General features: G+C 43.7%; 1 protein-coding gene across 4 annotated transcripts in view; it reads left to right on the top strand.

Annotated features, from left to right (window-relative positions):
* Positions 1–19930, top strand: part of sobpa (sine oculis binding protein homolog (Drosophila) a) — a 41447-nt gene extending 21517 nt beyond the window's left edge. For 2 of the 4 annotated variants that reach the window (XM_076749120.1, XM_076749121.1), the window contains 3 exons: positions 6230–6325; positions 12296–14354; positions 15964–19930. In XM_076749120.1, the coding sequence (XP_076605235.1) occupies positions 6230–6325; positions 12296–14353 (2154 nt within the window). In that variant the 3' untranslated portion in view covers position 14354; positions 15964–19930. The remainder of the gene's footprint in view (positions 1–6229; positions 6326–12295; positions 14355–15963) is intronic. The other 2 variants (XM_076749122.1, XM_076749123.1) reach the window with 1 other exon arrangement.
* The last annotated feature ends 629 nt before the right edge of the window (positions 19931–20559 follow it).

A 20559-nucleotide genomic window follows, 5' to 3' on the forward strand; every position in this document is an offset into this window, starting at 1 on the left:
ATGGAAGGTGTTGCTTCCTCGCCGCTCACACCGCTCAGCTCCTGTGTGTTTCACCTCCATCTGCCTGCTCCCTTTATTTCTCCTTTTCACTGTCCACTATTTGATTCATTGGCTCTTTCTCTTGTTTGGTAACTCATGTTGGTTTGCATGGTGTGCACTGCAGAAGCCAGTTTGAGTGGAAAGGTAACAACTGAACAGGAAGTTCACTGAGATTTGACTTGTACAGTGCAACAGCTATGACCTTGGACAGGTTGGGGGATTGAAGTGAGTGATACAGAACTTTAGGGTGGAGATTTGCTTTGAGCTGTAGGTAGAAGCTGCTCAACTGTCGCGCTTTTACATGCAGCCTTTTGGTGTCTCGCTGTATCTTACACCTACACATACACTGATAAACATGCTTGCTCTTTGGAAACAATGGCGAGATGAACTGAGGCAATTAGCGGTGATGAATGAACCTCTGCGAGTGTGACGCATGGCGGCAGAAAGGTGTAGATGAGAGGACGTTTTGCTTTTTCATTGAGTCGGCCTGGTCTTCCACATGTCACTTAGGGTTGTATTTTCAATGCTTCATGCAGGAGTTTGTTGCTGCAGCATCGATTGTGATGAAATGTTGCTCGTTGCTGTTGCAATAGCGCCAAGAATGTGCTTTTCTCTGCAGTTTGGTGTGAGTTTGTGAGTTTTCGGGCTTGAATTTGTCAGAAAAAATGACCTTCTGGCTGATTGTAGCTGGGGTTGAAAAGCAGCTGGAAGGAGGATTAATTCAAAATCCTGTTAAAAAGAAGTTAATAGTGGCTCATCGTGCGTAATCAGTTGGGTGATTTATCATAGTCCTTCATGCAAAATTGAAAAGAGGGATCATTATTTTATTTATAGTGTATAGTTATCTTATATATATCTTTGTACATCATGCATATTAACATATGCACCGTGTCTTCTGCTTCCACAACATTCAAGAAAGCATTATGCAGGTAGTGTGGAGACTCCAGTTTGTGTTTTACAGGTCGTTTCTGCCGCAGCACAGGGCTTTTTGTTCACACCATGAAATTCCCCCCCGGAGACCCCAGACCTCCATCAGTGTCTTTCCCTGGGAGCTCCCTCCAGGCGCGAGGGGGCAGAGTGCCGCTTCATGTCAGCCCAGAAATGTCACATCGCCTCAAACACACACACACACACACACACACACACACACACACACACACACACACACACACACACACACACAGCCCGGTGGTTGCCGCCCTGCTCCTGTACACTCCACGATTTACTTTGCATCTCCATCAGCTGCCAAGGAGGGCACGCACGCAAAATGAATAAGAGAAAAGAGGGTGTGTGAGCGTGCATGTGTGTGTAACTCTGTCTTGTATATATATGGATGTTGCTGCGTGTGGAAATTTTGTGTGTGTGATGAAGTGTGTAATGTGTCTGCATATTGCAGCTCAGGCTCACTGCTGGTTAGGAAGCCTTGAGGCCTGCCTAACACAGCTTCAGGGCACAGAGAGGAAGGTGATTATCTCATAGCTGCCAGCCATTCAGCTCAAATAAAGACAAAAGTAACTCCGGCTAACTAGGCGTCAAGATTGTAAAAGTGGAGCCACACACATGAACTTGCATGCCTTTGTGTCTTTTGTTAAACTTGTAGGCGTGATAAACTACACTCGCACAAACAGTGCAGCAAAGACTCTGCTGCATTTTTGGATTTGCAGGCATACCGGATGTTGCACATTTCAGGTGTGTTGTGACGATGACCTGAAGCGAGTGTGTACTCCTTACAACCTTGTGAAGTTCCGTTCGAAACTCACCATCAGTATGCCAAGAAGATGTTATTGCAGAATGAGTTATATTAAGAATAGCATTTGCGACGCCCTTTGAAACATTTTTCCTGCAATTAAAACTAAATTTAGAGATGACAGCCACAGTAATATGCTCATATATTTCTACATAGATCTATATGTTGCTGTAAAGGGAGCTCAAAAATGCTACAAAGCAGCAAAATTTCAATCTTTTTTTTAGATAACTGAAGCTGTTTACGAATTATGCTTCAAGGGCCATAAAGCACCGCCACCCTCACCAGACAACCCTCGAAAAAGCGTAGTTTTTGTGTGTGCTCACTCAGCTCAAGAGCAAAGATCGTGGCCCTGGTAATCTTGGAATATTCCTGTGCATGTGTGTGAAAGTCTCCATGGTACACTGCAAACAGAGTTGAGCTGGTGTTGGGATGGCTTTTCAAAACATGAAAAGTACAGACAAGCTTGTCTCCTCTTTTTTTCCTCCTTTGTGGAAGAGTGCCGTTTCCTTGCCTGTCACACGCGTGGTGCCAGGACTGCACCTTCATTTCAGGATTTGGGTTGAGCTCCGCTGAGCTCGTCTGTGTTTGTCTTTGGATTTGGAAAGCCTGCCTACGAGCGGCTTTCTTTGAGAAACGCAGCTCTTTTGGCAGGTGACAGGCACACACACCTGGACATGTATTGCTGCCCAGATGGAAGCTAGCATGGTGGCAGCTGGTGTGGCGTCCCCTCAGGACGGTGGAGTCGCCAGAGGGGAGCTAGGCGGCCAATGTCCTGCTCTGTCGTTCTTGTAAGGAACTTCAGCTGGGTGTGTGGGTGTGTAGTTTTCTGGCATGACGGAGCAGCAATAAGGGAAAAAAACACCTTTAAACAGAAGAACACAACTGGCACTGAAACTGCAATTCCCCAGTGAGCTAAAGACAAGTGGCGACTGACTTTAACCACTAATTTCTACCATCCATCCATCTATCTATCTATCTATCTATCTATCTATCTATCTATCTATCTATCTAAATCCATCTTCTTTATCTGCGTGTGGCACCCTGTGTGCGCCTCACGCCTCGTTCACAGTGCCAACACCTCATTAGTACAATATGCAAATGAACTGGCGCAGAGCCAGAGGGTCAGAGCACAAACTGGAGACAGAATAATAGCACAATGGTGCATCTTTGTGTGTGCGTGCATCCACAAATGCCTGCCCAGATTCCCGCGTATGTTTACGTGTGTCCACCTGTGTGTCCGCGCTCGTGCTGAGGAGACATGGTGCATATGTGTGTGCGTGCGTAAGACGGAAAATTGTTGACATGGCTCAGTCCACACCCACTGATCATTTAGCGCACTGGCAGCTTCTAAATAACCATGACCCCGTAATCTCTGGTTTTGTTTCCTCCAACCTTTGGTGACAAAGTAAAAAGTCTCCCCTGTTACATTGTAAAATCTCAGTGCTGAACAGCGATTCTCACGCTGCATCCAAATAACAGCACTCTTCACGAGACACACGGCAGCGCTATCTGATTTGTGTCATGCTTGGAATGGGAAGCTCTACCTGGAGGTGAGGCAAGCAGATGGAAGCAGAGGCAAACTCAATCAGTCTTTGGACGAAAAATGTATTAATGTAAAAGAGACACCAGAATTGCCCTTTGGTATCATGGAGAGATGAACAGAGCTGGAGGCCAAATTACCCGTGACAAATCAAAGGTTGCAGCGAGCAATTTAAAGGGAACATGATATGAAAGAGAGCTGCGCAGGCCAGTAGCTCACCTGTCAATGGCCCAGGCTCCGGATGAAATGTCAGCTTGCGGGCTGCAGACGGCACGATGAACATGTATAATTGAGGTTAAATCTCCATTTTTGATAACAGAGGCTCAGTGCCCAGTGGCTGTAAGATATGAACCGCTTTGTTCACACTGAGATCTATATTATGTAAAAGTGCATTTCATTTCATGAAACACAACGGAGCTGTTTGGCACTGTGCCAGACAAAGCTTCTCCAATAACTTCTATGTAACAAAATTGTCCACACCTGGTATAACAGCACTGGCTGCCTCAGTTTTCACACTGCACATAATGAATGACTCACGGAGTGCAGGAGAAGGTGGCTCCTGTTCCAGCTGGTGGAAATGTTTAAAGGAGTTTTGTATTGTAATATTAAAGGAAATTAAATTGATAACAGCTACTATTTGAGCACGTTAAACACACTGTCTGACTTAACCTAATGTAATTATTTCTTTGGTTTGTTGATTGAAGATTTTCACAATATACAAAATACAAACAGAGCACTGTATCCACACCACCTGCCCACTGACCCATCCACCCACCCAATCACTCACCCACCAGACTTGTACCACTAAATCAAAGTCAGCCAGCTCTAAGTGCTACGCACTGAATTGAGGCATGAGCCGTTTTTGCAAAATGAAACCAACAGCATGATGCTACGCCTGCTAATGACCCAGAAACTTACCTTACCGACTTCAACTACCTGATATGAATTACTAATTTGAAATTATTTTCTTACATCTGCGATCTATTAAAAATTAATTTATAGTGTTTTGTCCAAATATTCCAGCCATGTTTGCTGTGGCCATTAACAGTGTCTTCTTGATTTGAAGTGTTTGATGTGGAGCAGTGGTCCGCCGTGTGAAGCAGCAGTATTGCTTAGAAATACTCCAAATGTGTTAATTATCGAGAAAATATTCAACCGAGCCAGGTAATAATTCTGTTATTCGTTGTGAGCTTTTATTCACTCTGTGTTGTTTTTGCTCTGAAACACAGATACACTTTTTCCATTGCAGTTATCAGTGAGGGAGAAAAATCTGAGGCTAACCTTTTCTTACATTGTTTAGCAGAATGACAAAAAATGTGTACTGTATGCTCATTTCAGTGCACGAAGGAACGGCTAACATTAGCTAACCTGACTATGGCTCAGTTCATGGAGGCATGGCCTGAGGACAGTGGTGGTGTGGACTGCGCTCCACTGACAGCTCACTCTTAGCCTACTTGAGTTGCACCGGTTAGGGTGGGACAACCTCCGCCCTAACTTCGCAGAGGTCATGTCTTGTTGTTCAGACTGTAAGCAGTCTGAGTGGGAGGAACTGCTCACATCAGCATCTTAATTGTTATTCCAAGTCGGAGGTATCAGGAACCTCTGACATAATGTTTGCAACATACAGCATTTCTCGTGTTTTCTCCGTCGCTAGTCTCGGTCGATCATGTGTACTTATGGATGTGTGACTGGTGAGACTAGTGATTTGCTTCTCACTCTTTTCCGGACTATATTAAAACAACATCCTGTGCTTAATCCACGTGCAGTTCTTTATTTCCTGTGCAGTTTTTCAGTTTTTCCTATTAGCAATATTATTATTCACTGCAGCAGAGCGGGGGAAAGCATTGCTGTCAGGCTCTGCCTTGTAATTCCAAGTTGTTTCTGACACAGACGATATCTCTCAAAGAACGACAGAGGTGTGAACAAACTGTTGACATAATGGCTGCATCACACTTGGTAGTTACATACAAATATGAACACTAATGCAGTTGATTGAGCTATATTTATAGGTGCTATACACTCTTTGTGTCTGCTTTCTCTTGACAATGAACTGCTGCAAAACATGACACAACAAAAGAAGCTAATTTAGGCTGTTTAACATTATCTGGTGTGGCTGCAAGGTCAGCAGCGGGGGCTAACCTTCTAGGAATGATGTGTGAATGCCCCAAAGTTGGAGTAAGAGTTTTTTCTGTTCTTCCCATTGTACTAACATGCATGAATGCAGCATAACGCAGCAGTCGTTAAGTTCAAATCATGTAATTTCGCCACTGACGAAACTCGGAACTCCACCGAGGGAGAAGTTTCACCAGCAAGAATCAGGGAAAATACCTGTGTGGGTGTGTGGGGCCTTTAAATATGATATCCAACCTCTCATTGAGTTTATCAAGAAAATTTGACAAGTGAGCAAAAATGCCTGAAGAGTTCCTGACTAATGGTTCCTGCTTGGCACAGTACACTTTACCAGGGTAGTACTACTGCAAATACTTGTATTAAAACAGGTCTCATACAGCTTTCGGAGCCTGCCATATATTTTAATTTCTTCATGTTAGTGTAGAATGATCTTAATTTATTTATTATCATTTAAATATGTTTTCATTTCCCCTTTTTATTAGAACTAAATGTGTGTTTGAAGGAACTCACGCTGCTGTGGTGGTAGGCAGCAGTTTGAATGTCTGAACTCTTCAACCATGCACATGCATGCACACACCTTCACACACAGTTCTGTTGCAGAGAATCCTGTGAATTGGTTTGTCCACAAACCAATAACTGCTCACCCATGTTACAGTCACCATTTCTGTTCATCTTTCTCAGTGTTGTTTTCCATTTCTGAGTTTCCTTGTTGCCTCTGTTCACCTGTTTATTTTGTCCATTCGTAAAAAGAAGCCATTATTTCTCCCCCCCAGGCAAGAGACGACGATGGCCTCGGTGGGAAATTACCCCAGCACAGCTTTACTCAGGACACGCCCAGGCTTGTCTTCAAGACAAACAGCGATGTGCTTGTAAGGACCATAACCATTTAACACCAGATAGAGTTTAAGCTTGATGGCTACTGCACAAATATGTTTTGATCTTGTTGTTTTTTTTTGTTAAAAGTGTATAATTTTCATGTCATTTTTCGCCGACATGTCAGTGGACTGGTTCATATTTGGGCATTACTGTAAAAGTAAACTTCAACCACCAGATTCAGCACAAAAGGCTCAGGATGAAAGTGAGGGACAGTACACAAGCGACACTCATTTGACATAAAGTTTGCATACATTTAAGTTTGAGCTTTTCATAACTTTTTTCATGCGTAATCATTTGCTTTGCTCATTTTCTTTATACATCATATTCAGTGCCTTCTGTTGAGCATTTGGGAGAATTATCAGACAAATGTGCTCACCCAGAATTAAAATTGGTATATTATTGCAATGATAACACATTTATGGCAAAGCTAAGGTGAATAGTGTGGATTTACTTATTTATTTTTGTTAGTGTTTATTGAGAATTGTGATTTTTACATTGGTCATTCATAATTTAGTGGAAGAAAACAGTTCGGTAGACCCTTCATCACGACAAAAACAAGGAAATATGTGCCACTAACATGCCACGAATATGCAGCTAATGTAGATTTAAGGGAGCATTCAAGTTTATTGCAAGCTGGGTCTGATTTTTCTGGTTTTAACCATCATTTCTATGGTGTTCTAGATGTCCAATAAGAAAACTGTACTCACCGAATGAAATGATCTTGGATTGCGGCAGCATCACTAACAAGAATTCAAATGGTGCAGTGGATATTTGGTTTAAAATAGTTTTAAATCATGTAGTAAAGATAATCTGGCTAAGCTGTTAGCATGTTTACAACCTGTCTGCTCATGTGTTGCCACATTGGACTTCCTTTTAGTGATGTTGCTGTGTTTCCTGATCTGATAAATGACTTCAGTGAGTGCAATGTTATCACAACCGATGGAAATAGAAATAGAAAAAAAAAAAAAGTTCCAAGTGGAAAAAGACCTAAATTTTCCTTCCTTTAAAGCCATACTTAGACATTTTAGGAATTGAATTGTTTGTCTTTTTGCTGAGAAATGAGAAAATCAATACCACTAGTATATCTGAGCTGACAAGTAGAAAAATCTGCACCTTTTCACAAAAACCAAAGTCTCAGGAAGTAACTGTTCCCAACCGAGAAATAGATCAGCACACAATCCTTTCCAAAAGCCCAGATTGTACAGATTAAACAGATGAGTTATACACTGTTAATTGGTGCTTTAGAGGTGCTGTTAAGCAGACTTTGTTACTTTTGGACAGGCTAGCTGTTTCTGTCTCCACTCTTTACACTAAAAAAAAGCTACTCAGCTGCAGGCTGTAGCTTCATATTTAGCGCACAGATGTAAGAGTGGTGTTGATTTTCTTATCTAACCCTCAGGAAGTAGGGAATAACCATACTTCCCCAAATACATCAAACTTTTGCTTTAAACTACGACGTCCCACGTGGAAAAGCCACCTTTAGCAGGCAGCCACACACAAACAGAGATCTTTTGTCTCAAAGAGGTCCAGTCTGCCGCAGTGACATTCAAACACAATCCACCAGGTCTGTCTCATCATTCTTACAGCTGGAGATATTTTACTCACTGTGCGTGCGTGAGTGTGTGCTGTGAAATATAGCGCAATTGAGCTTCACCTGGCCAAGTGAGAATGGCCTTTGTATGTCACATCTATAATGAGTGATGGTGATGGCTGGCTGTGATAAGACAGGCCTCACAGGGACTGTAGCTCTGGTCATCTGTGGCTTTTAGCTGCTGTTTAAATTCTTCATGCTCCATGCAGGTTTTAATAAGCAGTCAGGTAGACAGACTAGCCAATATACAGTAAAACACAGGGAAAGGATATGAGCCAGATATGTCTCCCCTTTTGTAAGCCAGGTAATTATCATGAAAGGGATTTCAATAAATGAGGCCACTGTAAACTGATATTTTGGCTAATCATAGTAACAAGTCCACATGTTGCAGATGGTCTGTTAAGCACTGCCAAACTTTAATTTTCTTGTGTAAACTTTAGTGGAAGCTTTAGTCTGTTTTCTTTTCCCAGTGAACCAGGTGCTTTATGATGGCAGTCTCTTGCGACATAATCTAGTTTTTGGACTGAATCCACAATGCAGCGAGCACAGTGTTTCTGTGTGCTGTCTTCACATCGCTGGTGGACTCGAATTGTCAGGAGTGGAGACCGCAGATCGTTTGGAGTAAGAGATGACTCAACCAAAAACCAAGCAACTGGCTGGCTGCAGGCACCTGGTTCATTTTCATGAGTTTAATCCTTGTGTTTTGCACTTTGTGATTATACTAGCAATCTGAGAAGTGCCAAAAGCATCACGTAACAACCTTAACAGGGGGATACACAAGCCTGTCCCTTTATGCGCTTTTGCTGCTTAACCCTCTTCATTCTTCGAAACCTCTTCTTCCTCCATGTAAACCCACTTCAGGCACTACAGCCTCTTACGAAACCTCACAATCTCTGCAGCGTCTGAAACCCTCCAGTCTCTTAACCCTCTGTAACCTCCTCCCCTCTTCTTCCTCTTCATTATCTAAATCCTCTGCAATCTCTTTAACATCTGCAAACTCTTCCTCTTCGTCACTGCCTGAAACTTTCTCATCCTCCTCGGCAACCTGTTGGTCCGCAACCTTCACCTTCATCTCTGTGACTGCAGCAATTTTATACCCTTCATCCAATCCCTTAACCCCTGAGACTGAAGAAACACCTCACCTAACTTGTTAATGTAAAGTAATTATACACTAAAACTAGCTGTTGCCCAATCTTGGGATTCATAAATGTCACTGGCCTCGTCACTGGGTCAGAGGGCGAGAGGAGGAAGAAAACGATGACTGCTGAGGTGATTGCACTTGTTTGGAAGCACGATAATTGCTGTAATGCAAACGGTTAAACTGCATCACCGGTACTGGTTCGTTGGCCACGATGGAAATAAATGACCATAATTACATTCAACTGCAAACATCTGTGTACAGAGTAGGGAGAGCGCGGGAGAGAGAGAGAGAGAGAGAGAAAAAAAGCACAACTCCATTAGCGTAATGTGCAGTGAAATTTCACTCACAGTGCAGAAAGTCGTTAAGTGCTCTCCATCTGTCTTTCTGAGTCAAGGAAAATTTCAGCACATTTATTATTTAGAATATCCTGGGCCTACCATTATCAAGCTCAACTTGAGAGAGCACCTTTTTGACTTTTACTCAGTCATGGCTCATTGAATTAGCCAGGACTAAATGGCCAGTTAAAACGTGTAGAATTTAAGGCACTGACAAGCTTAGCAGTTGCCTCAGATCTGTTTTTGCTGTGGTCCCTTATACTCTCTAGCTGCTTGTCCCCAGCTCTATTCATGTGTTTGTTTCAGAAATTCCTCCTGAATTGCATTTGGGCACGCCATCTCTCCTGAGTTACACTGCATAACGACTCTGAGCTTATTACAAATGCACAACTGCAGTACATCTTTTAAAACTTTTGTCCTTTTCAAAGAGGCTTGTGCTTGATTCAGTCCACCTTGCACCAGACAATCTGATGTAAACCACATGATCTATGCAAAGAAGCTGATGTTTTACACGTGTAGCAGCTGCAGGACAGCATGCTATGCATTCTTCTGAAATCCTGGCCAGTCCTACAGTGCATCTGCCCAAACAGCCCATGTGAGTCCAGTGTCTTTCAGCTGCTGCCAGACAGGATCCTGCCAAATAAACCAATGTTGCTATGCAGCGAGCAAAAGGAGTTTATCCACCTTCCGGTTCGCATCCCTCAACTTATTAACATTCAGCTTGGGGGCTTAAGGGTCTGTGTGATGGATGGATGTCGTTGAGGGGTCTGACAACTGATTAATGCCTTAATTATCTCCAGCGAGGACCTGCCACTCCTCCCAGAGCTGACAGAGTGAGCTGTGTGTGGCCTGACGAGTAACGCCGTGTTCAGGGCTCGCCCACTGCTATCTGCTCTACCAGGGTCACATTCATTTGCTTCCCAAAGAAAAATTTGCACTTTTTGTGCTGAAAAGGCATACAACGGTGATGAAACAGTGCAGCAGGGTGTTTTGGGTCTTTGCCACTGCAGTGAGCAAGAAAGACAAGTTTTCAATTTAGCCTCCTTGTGTGTGGATGCACGTCTGGTTTGCTGTCTGCATACAGCACAGCATATGCTGAGAAATTTAATTTGAGACTGAACTGGCAAAATCATGTCGTTATGTTATTATAAATGAAATTACTGGCTCTGACTACGCCTTACAAATCCCACTGTGACTCCAAAAACTTGATCTGAACAGCTACAGAAATACATAAAGAGCAATAATGGATTTGGATTAGTTTAAAAAAAAGAAAAGAAAACTTGTTATTAGTGAGATAATGTAAATGCCAAGAGGACATATGCTGCTGCTTCTCGCCATCAGGAAATTGAAACAAAAACAATGACAATTAATTGTTATATGATTGGATATCAGTGAACATTAGGAACAGCAAAAATGAATGCTTTCATAATCTACTCACACCAGAGCCAGGGCTGAGGTTTGAGCAGTGTTTGTTTATTGTGTTATATTGTTAGGTGTTCATGTTTTTTCCCTTAAAAAAGTTGGAGTGGAGAGAGAACAGTGCTGTGTTGCTGTGCCCAGTTGCTGAAAGCATAGATACTCCAGAGGCAGTCCTATTTCACAAAAAGATATAAGCCATGGCTGCATTGCATTTTGGACTTTTTAGGCTACTGGAAGTGGATAAATAGATTTGCATCAGTGCCCCTTTGTCAGCAGCTTTGTGTGAGGAAAACAATGCTATTTTCAGTATAATAAAGTTTGTAGACTGTCCTCTTTAAGGCAACATGCATTTGTTGCTTTCCATTTCCACAAGCATAAATGGAAATACTTATGCACAAAAGAGCAGATACCTCATTACAAGGTCTGAAGGGAGCTCTCTTATTTTAATTGACTGACACCAAAACCTTACACTTATCATTAATGTTTTAAATCAGTGAAACATTTTCAGTAATAATCTGCGCTACAGTTGCCACCAAAATAGTCTTATATCATGTATGTTCAGCCAGTTATCCAGAGAAATGAGAAAATTTCAAACATGCTAAATACTGTAATACATGGTAAACACCTCCACTTTTTCTTAACTTCTGATTTTGATTGACAAAATGAGAAAGTTCTGCATGAAGCTATTGCATTAGTTGCCCGATTTAAACCTGATAGAGTAAAGTAAATCATGATAGCAGCCAAGATGTCTTGTCAGATCATTGCTGATCTATGGAGTGGCCTGAAGTGCAAAAAGCTTGAAAGCTGAAACTTTCTCTGTAATTCAGTATTGATCAGTCCTTTAGGATAAACGTGATGCAGTATATTTCTAGCGTTTTAACTGACTTAACTAAAGTGTCTGTCTCCTAGTTGGCACACACTTCAATACCAAGTGTGCAAAGCCATTTGAGGGAAATAATCTTTTTGTCTTGTTGTGCTTGAGGTGTTAGTTTCTCAGGGATCTATGGTTAAATGAGACTGATAGTGTCTTTATTGCCAACAGAAGGTTTAAATGGGCATTCCTTTTTAGGACAGAAAGTTAAAGACAAAGTCACTTCAATAGCACTTAGCAGCAGAATGCCATCAGGTGCACATTTACCTCTCGGTTAGGAAAACATATCAATTTAGATACATGCACAAGCACACACGTAGATTACATAAATCAAATACATACAGCCAAGTGCAGTTATACAAACTTCAAAGTTAAGTGTCTGCTCTTGACAGATCTGTAAAAGTGTTTAGAAAAAGCAGCAGTTTCCTTAAAAAGAATCTTTTTTAAATGTGTTTATCTCCAGATGGTTTGGAGGCTGAGCCTCTGCTTACTGGGGTACTTCAGAGAAGATTGTGTTGTATTTCATCAAAAACAAATTAGAAGTCTTTTGTATGCAGGGTGACAGGTGCTGATGCAGTGTGTGTGCTGCTGTGTTTTTTGTTGCAGGTGTGTGACTGGTGCAAACATATTCGCCACACTAAGGAGTACCTGGACTTTGGCGCTGGTGAGCGGAGGCTGCAGTTCTGCAGTGCCAAATGCCTGAACCAATATAAGATGGACATTTTCTACAAGGAGACTCAGGCGGCGCTGCCCGGAGCACTGTGTAACCCAGGACATGGAGCTGGTGGGGAGGGTAAGCTGGAGTGCAGTGGAGGGGTTCAGCTGCTCACGCCTGAATCTTGGGGAACGCCGTTAACGGACCTCCGGCGTAAAGCCCCCTCACCAGGGGGACCTTCCACCACCTCTGCTTTGGCCCCTTCCAGTTCTTCTGCCACCTCACCCTCAGACAACGCTGCCGTCTGCTCGCCGTCCTCCTCCTCCTCAGCCAAGATCCCCACACCCAGACCCCACGAAAGCCCCACACTTCCCCCTCCACCTGTCCCCACTTTGCACCCACCTGTTGGTGTTCCCTCTGGTAGCCCTCCCATGGTGATGACACCCCGGGGACCCATGCCCCTGCCTCTGTTCATGGAGCATCAAATGATGCAGCAGATGCGTCCACCATTTCTTCGGCCCTCTCCCCATCCTGCAGGGCCCAATAGTCCCCTGTCAAACCCTATTATTCCTGGTATTGGTCCACCACCTCCCCCAAGGACAATTGGTCCAGCATCAAGCCCCATGCACAGGCCCATGCTGTCTCCACATGTCCATCCCTCATCCAATCCCAACCCTGGCATGATGCCCCCTCACCCTGGTCTCCCCATGCCAGGTCTGCCACCTTTCCCCCCAGTCAATTTGATGCCCAATGGACGGATTCCTCTGCCCCCAATGATGAACTTTGGCATGCCATCCTTGGCCCCATTGGTTCCCCCACCAACTCTCTTGGTCCCTTACCCTGTCATTGTTCCCCTCCCAGTCCCAATCCCTATTCCAATCCCAATTCCATTCAGCCCCAAAGTTTCCAGGGACCAGCCTGAGAGAAGTGGCTCTGCCCGCAATGCTCCAGAGTCCTCCGAAGCTTCAGCTTCTGGCCTCCTCTCTCCAGGTACCTCTGGAGGCGACAGAGGTGAGCAGAAAGTAGAGCCATCTGGTACAGAGTGTGTCTCTCCTGTACACTCAGAGAGAAGCAGGACGACATTGGTCGACTTGACTGTGAAGGCAGAGGACGGTTCTGGTAACCTGTGTCTAACCAGCGGCCCTGGACCGATGGAGGGAGTGATTGATCTAACTGTGGGCCAGAGGTCATGCCAACAGCAGGTAATTCAGAGGATGCTACCTGGGGTCCAGGTCAAAGTAGAGGCAGAGGCTGAATCCAGATCTCCTCCAGCTGCTGGGCTGGGGAGGGAAGGGAAGGGTAGTCATGATGGGGGTGAAGAGGTCCTCTCACAGGGCCTCCTCAGTGCTACAGAGCTGGAAGGGGCCACACTCCCAAGCACACTGGAATCATCCTGCCCACCCTCCAGCAACAGTAGCCCCTCTTGCAATGCCGATCCTCCAGTAAACCAGCTAAATCCCTGTATCTCCAACATTGCCCCACCACCTTTACCCAGCACAACACGGACCCAGGCCCAACTCCTGCCCCAGCTCCAAACTAGTCCTGCTGCCCCATGCAATGTCATAGTCAATGGTACGGGATGGCATTCGCTTCTCACTTCTGCCTTTGAGTCTTGCTCTGACCGAAGAGGAGACAATGTTGCAGGAGAAGGAGAGGTAGAGGAGCAGCCAGCCAATGGTGAGCTGGAGCGTGAGGCACTGAAAGAGAACAATTGCTCAGTTGGAGACTGGGAGCCAGGAAAGCGGGGCCCAATACAAGATGAGATGGCGGACACAGTGGAGGGTAAGCCAGACCCAGACTCCAACCTGGAGGAGGGTGAGCATGCCTATGCCCTCCCACTGCTGTCTACCGGAGGCTGTGTGGTCATCCAGCCTGTGCCAAAGCCCGGTGCTGACAAGACGGCCATCCTATCCTGCTCCATCAGTGCCCCTTTATCAGCAGCTGGGAGCCCCGAGCTGGAGCCACCGTTGAAGAGGAGGTGTCTGCGAATCCGCAATCAAAACAAATGAGGTGAGTTCACCCCAGTGTGCGCCCACAAACACTTTTATGCAGTTGCGTGCACTCTGGATTTAAGTATAACTTTACACAGATTTATTCAGTGACATTTTGCAATTCACTGTGGGGTGCTCATCAAATAATCAGTCAGTTTTGATGTTTCAAATGTCTCTCCCTCCCCAGTGTATATCTATAAACTATTTGAAATTATCTCCTTTACTTCAAAAGGGTTCTTTAAGGAGTAGTTTACTATTCATACTGTCTTATCATCCTAAAATTCTGCCAACAGGGTTATTTCATGTTTTGTCCAGTGTCGCGTGATGATTTTGACATGGCACAATAAGGCTGATCACTTCATCAGAATCGCACAATGTGATGCTTGATTCAAGGGTCGACGCAGTGTGCCCTCACACAGACTCTGTGGAAGAGGTCAAACAAGCATCAACTGAATTATTATCTAAAAGGAGTGTGAGTGCGCAAGCCTTAGCTGCACTGTGGCAGACGGTGTGCAGGTGATCTATTTGAATGCCACCTGGAGGGGCACTCACTGGGACTGACTTTTAAAAGCCTTTAAAAGGGTTAATGTACCAGGAGGGAATATGATATGAAGCCCATTTTTGAAAAGATGAAATGATCAAGCACACCTTAAAAGGAGGTGTTAATACATGTGAGTATGAAAGGAGATATGCCAGGATTTCCCCAAGTGTCACACTCTGAGCACTTAGCAGCACAATTAAACTTGTTAATTAAGAATGAAATAATTTTTCAAACTTGATATGAGATAATCAAATACATTATGGCAACAGCTAGATATCATGCATTTGCGTTTGTTTGTTTGTTTTGTTTAGATTGACATACATTTCTTGCTTGGGGCATGCATTCAGCCAACTCATGCATTTTCGAAGATTTTACTTTGACTGGCAGATTACCTCCACGAGCTTCAGAATGGAAATGGGAAGTCTTTCGTGACAAAGGATTTATTCAGCACATTAATACAAATTTAATGATGCACTCCTTGAGTTGTTAATTAAATGAAATTGTATTCAAGAGCAATTGAAGGCCAATTCAAGTTGTGGTAACATGAGGCGAGTGCTCTGAATTAGACTAATTAATAATGACAAAAGATGAAAATCAAGCTGCATGCACCATTACTACTGCTAAAAGCAGCTGAAATGAATCGTAGAAGTGATGGAGAAAATCTGCCATAATCTTCAGATAACTAAAGATACATGATAACTGATAAGGGAGAATGAAAAATCTGTTTGCTGCGTCTCACCTTCTCCACTTGTCTGCGATATCACAAGGCATTTATCATGAAATATCTAAAACACTGTGTAAAATTTATGTCACCAGAGAAGCAGATGCTGAATATTTCATTCTTTATTTGCCCAGAAGTGTCCTCAAGCTGATAACTGATTGCATGTACCAAAGAGAGTAAACTCCAAATTAGGAGGCACGGCTGAAAATCTGCATTCTCTTCAACACCAACTCCGTTCTTGTGTGGGTCTTGTTTGAGCCTTGTTGCTTTGAACCAAACACACCCTATTCTCCCATTTACCTTTAAATTAAAGTTGGGGCTGCCTGCAGTGACTCAGTCTAATTCTCCTCCCACTCTGTTTCACAGATGGACGCTCTGAGGACCACAGTGCCATCAGTGACACTTACTTGTCCACCCCCCACCTCCAAATCCCACCCCTCCCAACTGAACCACCGCACACATGCACACACACAAACAGTTTTCTTGTCCTCACTCATCGTCCAGTCTACCAGCACCACAAATCGCCTTCGACGACTGATGAGAGTCCAACCAAACATGTTGATGTGTATCATAGCAGAGCGGACAGGACTCCTTTTGTCCGTGTGACAGACACTCTGATGGACTGAACTTCTTGATGTCATGGCCAACAGGATCGCTTGACCTTTGAACTGCAGACTGTGTCCCTGCGACAGGAGGACTTTACCCCGCTGCTTCTCTCCTCATTTAGAGACTCCCAGCCCACTCTGGCTCGTATAGCTTATCGACACTCCCCTATCAAAGCAAGTGCTCTCTGTATTGTCTGTTACTGTGGATCGCACTATAGCATCCTGCATTGAAAGCTGCTGCAGGGGCATTAGTGAAGGAGCCCGTAGAGATATCTCCATCCCTCAGTGAAATGCTCCTTTTTCAGTCCAACCTGGAGCCCCACCACAGGTACAAAATCTCTGCTCCACTAGGTGTTATTTTTTCTCACACAACTTGTCACGAAGGTATAGATGTATTTCACAAAGTTTGGATTGTACAGCCACAGAGCGGGGAAAAATGGCGGACATTCTTCTTGGCCTTTGCTTGTGCACAACCTAACACAAAGTGTTCTGGGTGATTTGTGACAGGCGGCAGCTAAAAAGAAGCACAAGCATGAATACAGTTGATGTAATATGACTGAAGGACAGTTTAAAAAGTCAGAGGCGAGAGAACAGCCCTTGGACATAAAATCACCAAGTGTGTTGAGAAATATTCTGACTGAATCAGCAAACTGGAGGATAAAATATTAACCTTCACCAGCAAGTAATGGTGTGTGGGTGGAATCACACAATCTCTGCCATTGTGGCTTCTATTCATTTGCTCTTAAACTTCACTGAATTGAAATATATATTATTACACAAGAATGAGACGGAGTCGTCATGATAATCATTCCTGCTATTGAAAGTTTCACACCCTCGGGAATGTCGTCTGTGTGCTTAAACATTAAGTCATGCTCGTAACAGTAATCGGGGCCCCTGCTGTTTTCAAGGCTTACTGCGCCTCCAAAAGAACCGGGAAGGCAAGGCGGTGTGGAAAATCTGCCAGCCTGCAATGGGTACTCGCTACCGCAGGCTAGTTCTTAATCTTTTCTATAATACATTACCAGTGATGTTCCTGTGATGGGTTAGTTTGAGAGTGACTGCACTGAATTTAGAGGGGGCAGAGGGAAGCCAGCTCTTTCATAAATAATTCTTCGTGGACCTGGAGGAAAAGTGCTGAAGTAACACCACAGGAATATTTCGACAACAAACACGCTGAAGACAAACCTGTTTTGGAAATCATTTGAGAAATATTTAAGCGTCGCCTCTTGCTTCCAATCCTGCCAAGTTGCTTGATTTTTTTAAATTTATTTATTTATTTTTTCCAATCATTTCGATCTTAAGCCAAATTTAAAGCCAGCATTTTCCTCGATTCTGCTCTATGTGCATCTTTTTTGGACAGTTTAAGTAAAAGCAACACAGCTGTCACCCATCCCAGTTACACTGCAGCGTAAGCCTGTTTGCTGGGTCTCCATCAGACAAAGCCAGCATTTAGTTTACACTCCTATGGAGGAGGTACATTGTACCAGTGCGAGACAAGGTATTATCATATGCCAAAGGCCTCTGGTGTGTTGAGGCAAAACATGCCACCTAGTTTTCAGTGGAAATGGGATTTCAGACTGAAGATTTGACCAGATAATTCATAGTTGCCAAAATAACAAGCACTTCTTTTAAAAACGAAAGGAAGAAATTGGAGAACACAAGTGGATGTCAAACGCAGTAATGCCCTGTTGTCTGTCTTTATGGTTTACTTAAGCCATAAAGGTCACACCGCGAGAAAGGTGAAACACAAATCTGGACGTAAAAGATAACGCAGGACTCGACTGATCTGTAATCATGAGTTACATTAGATGCGTGCACTGCTTTGCACTCCTGTAGTCTTTGTTCTAGTTAGTTCGGTCATGACATTGTGTGATTCATTCTGTGTCCAAGTGAAGCCCAACATTTACTCACACGCACATTCACACGTCACAGGCGTACATACAGTACTCACACTCATGTCACACACACACATAATGCATGCAGTAAATTTAACCGTGTGTACGTGTGTGTGTGTGTGTGTGTGTGTGAGGCAGGTGCAAGCAGAGAGGCCAGTTGAGATTACAGATTGTTGACTCAGAGTAAGCAGTGTGCAACCCTATCTGTTGCCTGTTAGTCAGGCATTTAGGCTTAGTTTGCCGCGTGCCAAGGCCCATCTTTGGTGTCACTTTTAGCATTTCCTTGCCCCCGCTTAATGTCTCTCCAAGTAACGGCAGTAAAAAAAAGACAGACAGACATTGCAGTTCTATCAGAAGAATAGAAATTGAGCAATTGCACCCAAACTCCAAAACTGACATTTCCCCGTGGAACTGTCAGTGGTCTCCTCCAGAATTTTGCTACTGAAAGAACAAGAACCAGGATCAATGGAACCAGGAAGCTGGAAATTGTAGTTTCAATCCTGCCTAACAAATGTGGGAGTCATATAAAACCAGCGCCATAGCCCAGATTTCAGAGATCATGAGCCTCCCAACACTATTTCTAAATTACTTACGTTTTTCACGTCTTATTTATTCCATCAACTGTTCTGTAAATTTCATTTCTTGTCAAACTTTGTATATCATATATTTATTATAATTTATAGTGTGTAAATTCCCCGCAGGCTGTGAAAACATCTAGAGGACATGACCTCAGTCTCGTCAATGGTAACTAAAACTCTGCACAACACTGAGCCACAGCTCTGTCCTTTGTCTGAAGTCAGACAGGTTACAGTTCCTGTTAGTGTATCAACCTGCTGCATGCAGTTAAAAGAAGGTGGAAGACTGATTTCGAAAGGATCCATGTGTCCTGGTTAGCTCTTTTTTTTTTTTTGCCCCAAGCTAACACTTTAGCATACACTGCACTGAGCTGACTGGCTGTTCACGTCTTAAAAACCAGGAGGACTGACCTTGGAAAGGGGAAGAAAGGCATCAGTGTTGTTATTATACAACACATAGGCTGATACATTCTTGCTAGCAGTGAAAACGAATAATGGCTGTGTGGGCAGATTGCCATAAAATGTACTGAGCACACTGATGTTAACCAGAGGAAAAACCCTTTCCCATTCGGACCCTCCATGAGCTCTCCTCTAGCGCCACCCTCAGGACAAGATATCAGACTTGTACATGAAATATCTCAAGCCAGTGGTCAGACTTCAATTGGTTGGGGAAATACACTGATTTGCTTTCTTAAGGAGAGTCAGATGAAAAGATTGTTACCACTCTTGTCTGCCAGTTAAATGTGAAGCTGCAGCCAGCTGTTGGGTTAGCTTAGCTTAGCATAAAGACTAGAAACGGAGGGAAAAGAGAGCCTGGCTCTGTCCAAAGGTAAAAAAAAGTACCTACCAGCACCTGTAAAGCTCACTAATTAACACGTAACAGCTTGTCTGCTTCCAGTCTTCATGCTTAGCTCGCTAACCAGCTGCTGGCTGCAGCGTCATACATGCATTTCCCAACATGCCTATTACTCCCCTACCTTTACATTTGCTCCCCAGAGGACAAAAGCTAATTGTTTTGCTCGTCTTCTCCTTTCTCATGCCACCATCAGGCTAAACTTTCCGTCCGACTACTGGCTGATCTCCCAGAATTTCTCAAAGTCATCATCTTTACCAGATATTTCATACTGATTTAAAACAGTGACAGGGGCTTGATATTTATTTCGAATCTTTTCTTACGTCTGCTTTTTCTCCTGCTTGACAACTTCACACACACACACACGCACACACACACACACACACACACACACACACACACACACACACACACACATTCAGACACACACTGCTCAAAAAACATGCATGTTACGTCTGATCCTAACCTGCACCACATTGTGTCGGCCCTGCAAACGGTACACTGTCCATGTCTGAGACAGTTATTGATGGCATGATAGTCTAACTCTCAAGTGGAAGCCCTGGACCACTGAATCAGTCTTTGTGGTGGCAAACAGACTCGTGACAAATCTCCAGCATTCCTTTTTCGATGATGGACTACAGGCCTGGTCAACAGCCTGAATTATGCAACGACAACTAACTCCAGCGCTAATATAGACGAGTGGTCCACAGACAAAATCCAACATGACATGACTTCATGTTACTTTTCAAAAACAACAGAGAAGTTGCCTTAACTCTTGCTTGAATAATCTCTACGGTTAAGACAATGATGCTCGCTTGTAAAGAAGACTCTCCCTTCTTTGTACAAAATGAAATACACCAGAAACAACAACTTTGTTATCTTGCTAGTGTCAATGTATAGATGATCAGCTTTTTCTGTAACTTGTATGAACCCTCACATTTTTGCTAAGAAGAAACCCTCCTCCCAAATTCCTTGTTCCTAAACATCCAATCTGATCAACGTTTTAACTTGTGGTGGACTGTCAATCTTTTTGT

Source organism: Chaetodon auriga, chromosome 14, assembly GCF_051107435.1.
Source record: "Chaetodon auriga isolate fChaAug3 chromosome 14, fChaAug3.hap1, whole genome shotgun sequence".
Classification (NCBI taxonomy): Eukaryota; Metazoa; Chordata; class Actinopteri; order Chaetodontiformes; family Chaetodontidae; genus Chaetodon; species Chaetodon auriga.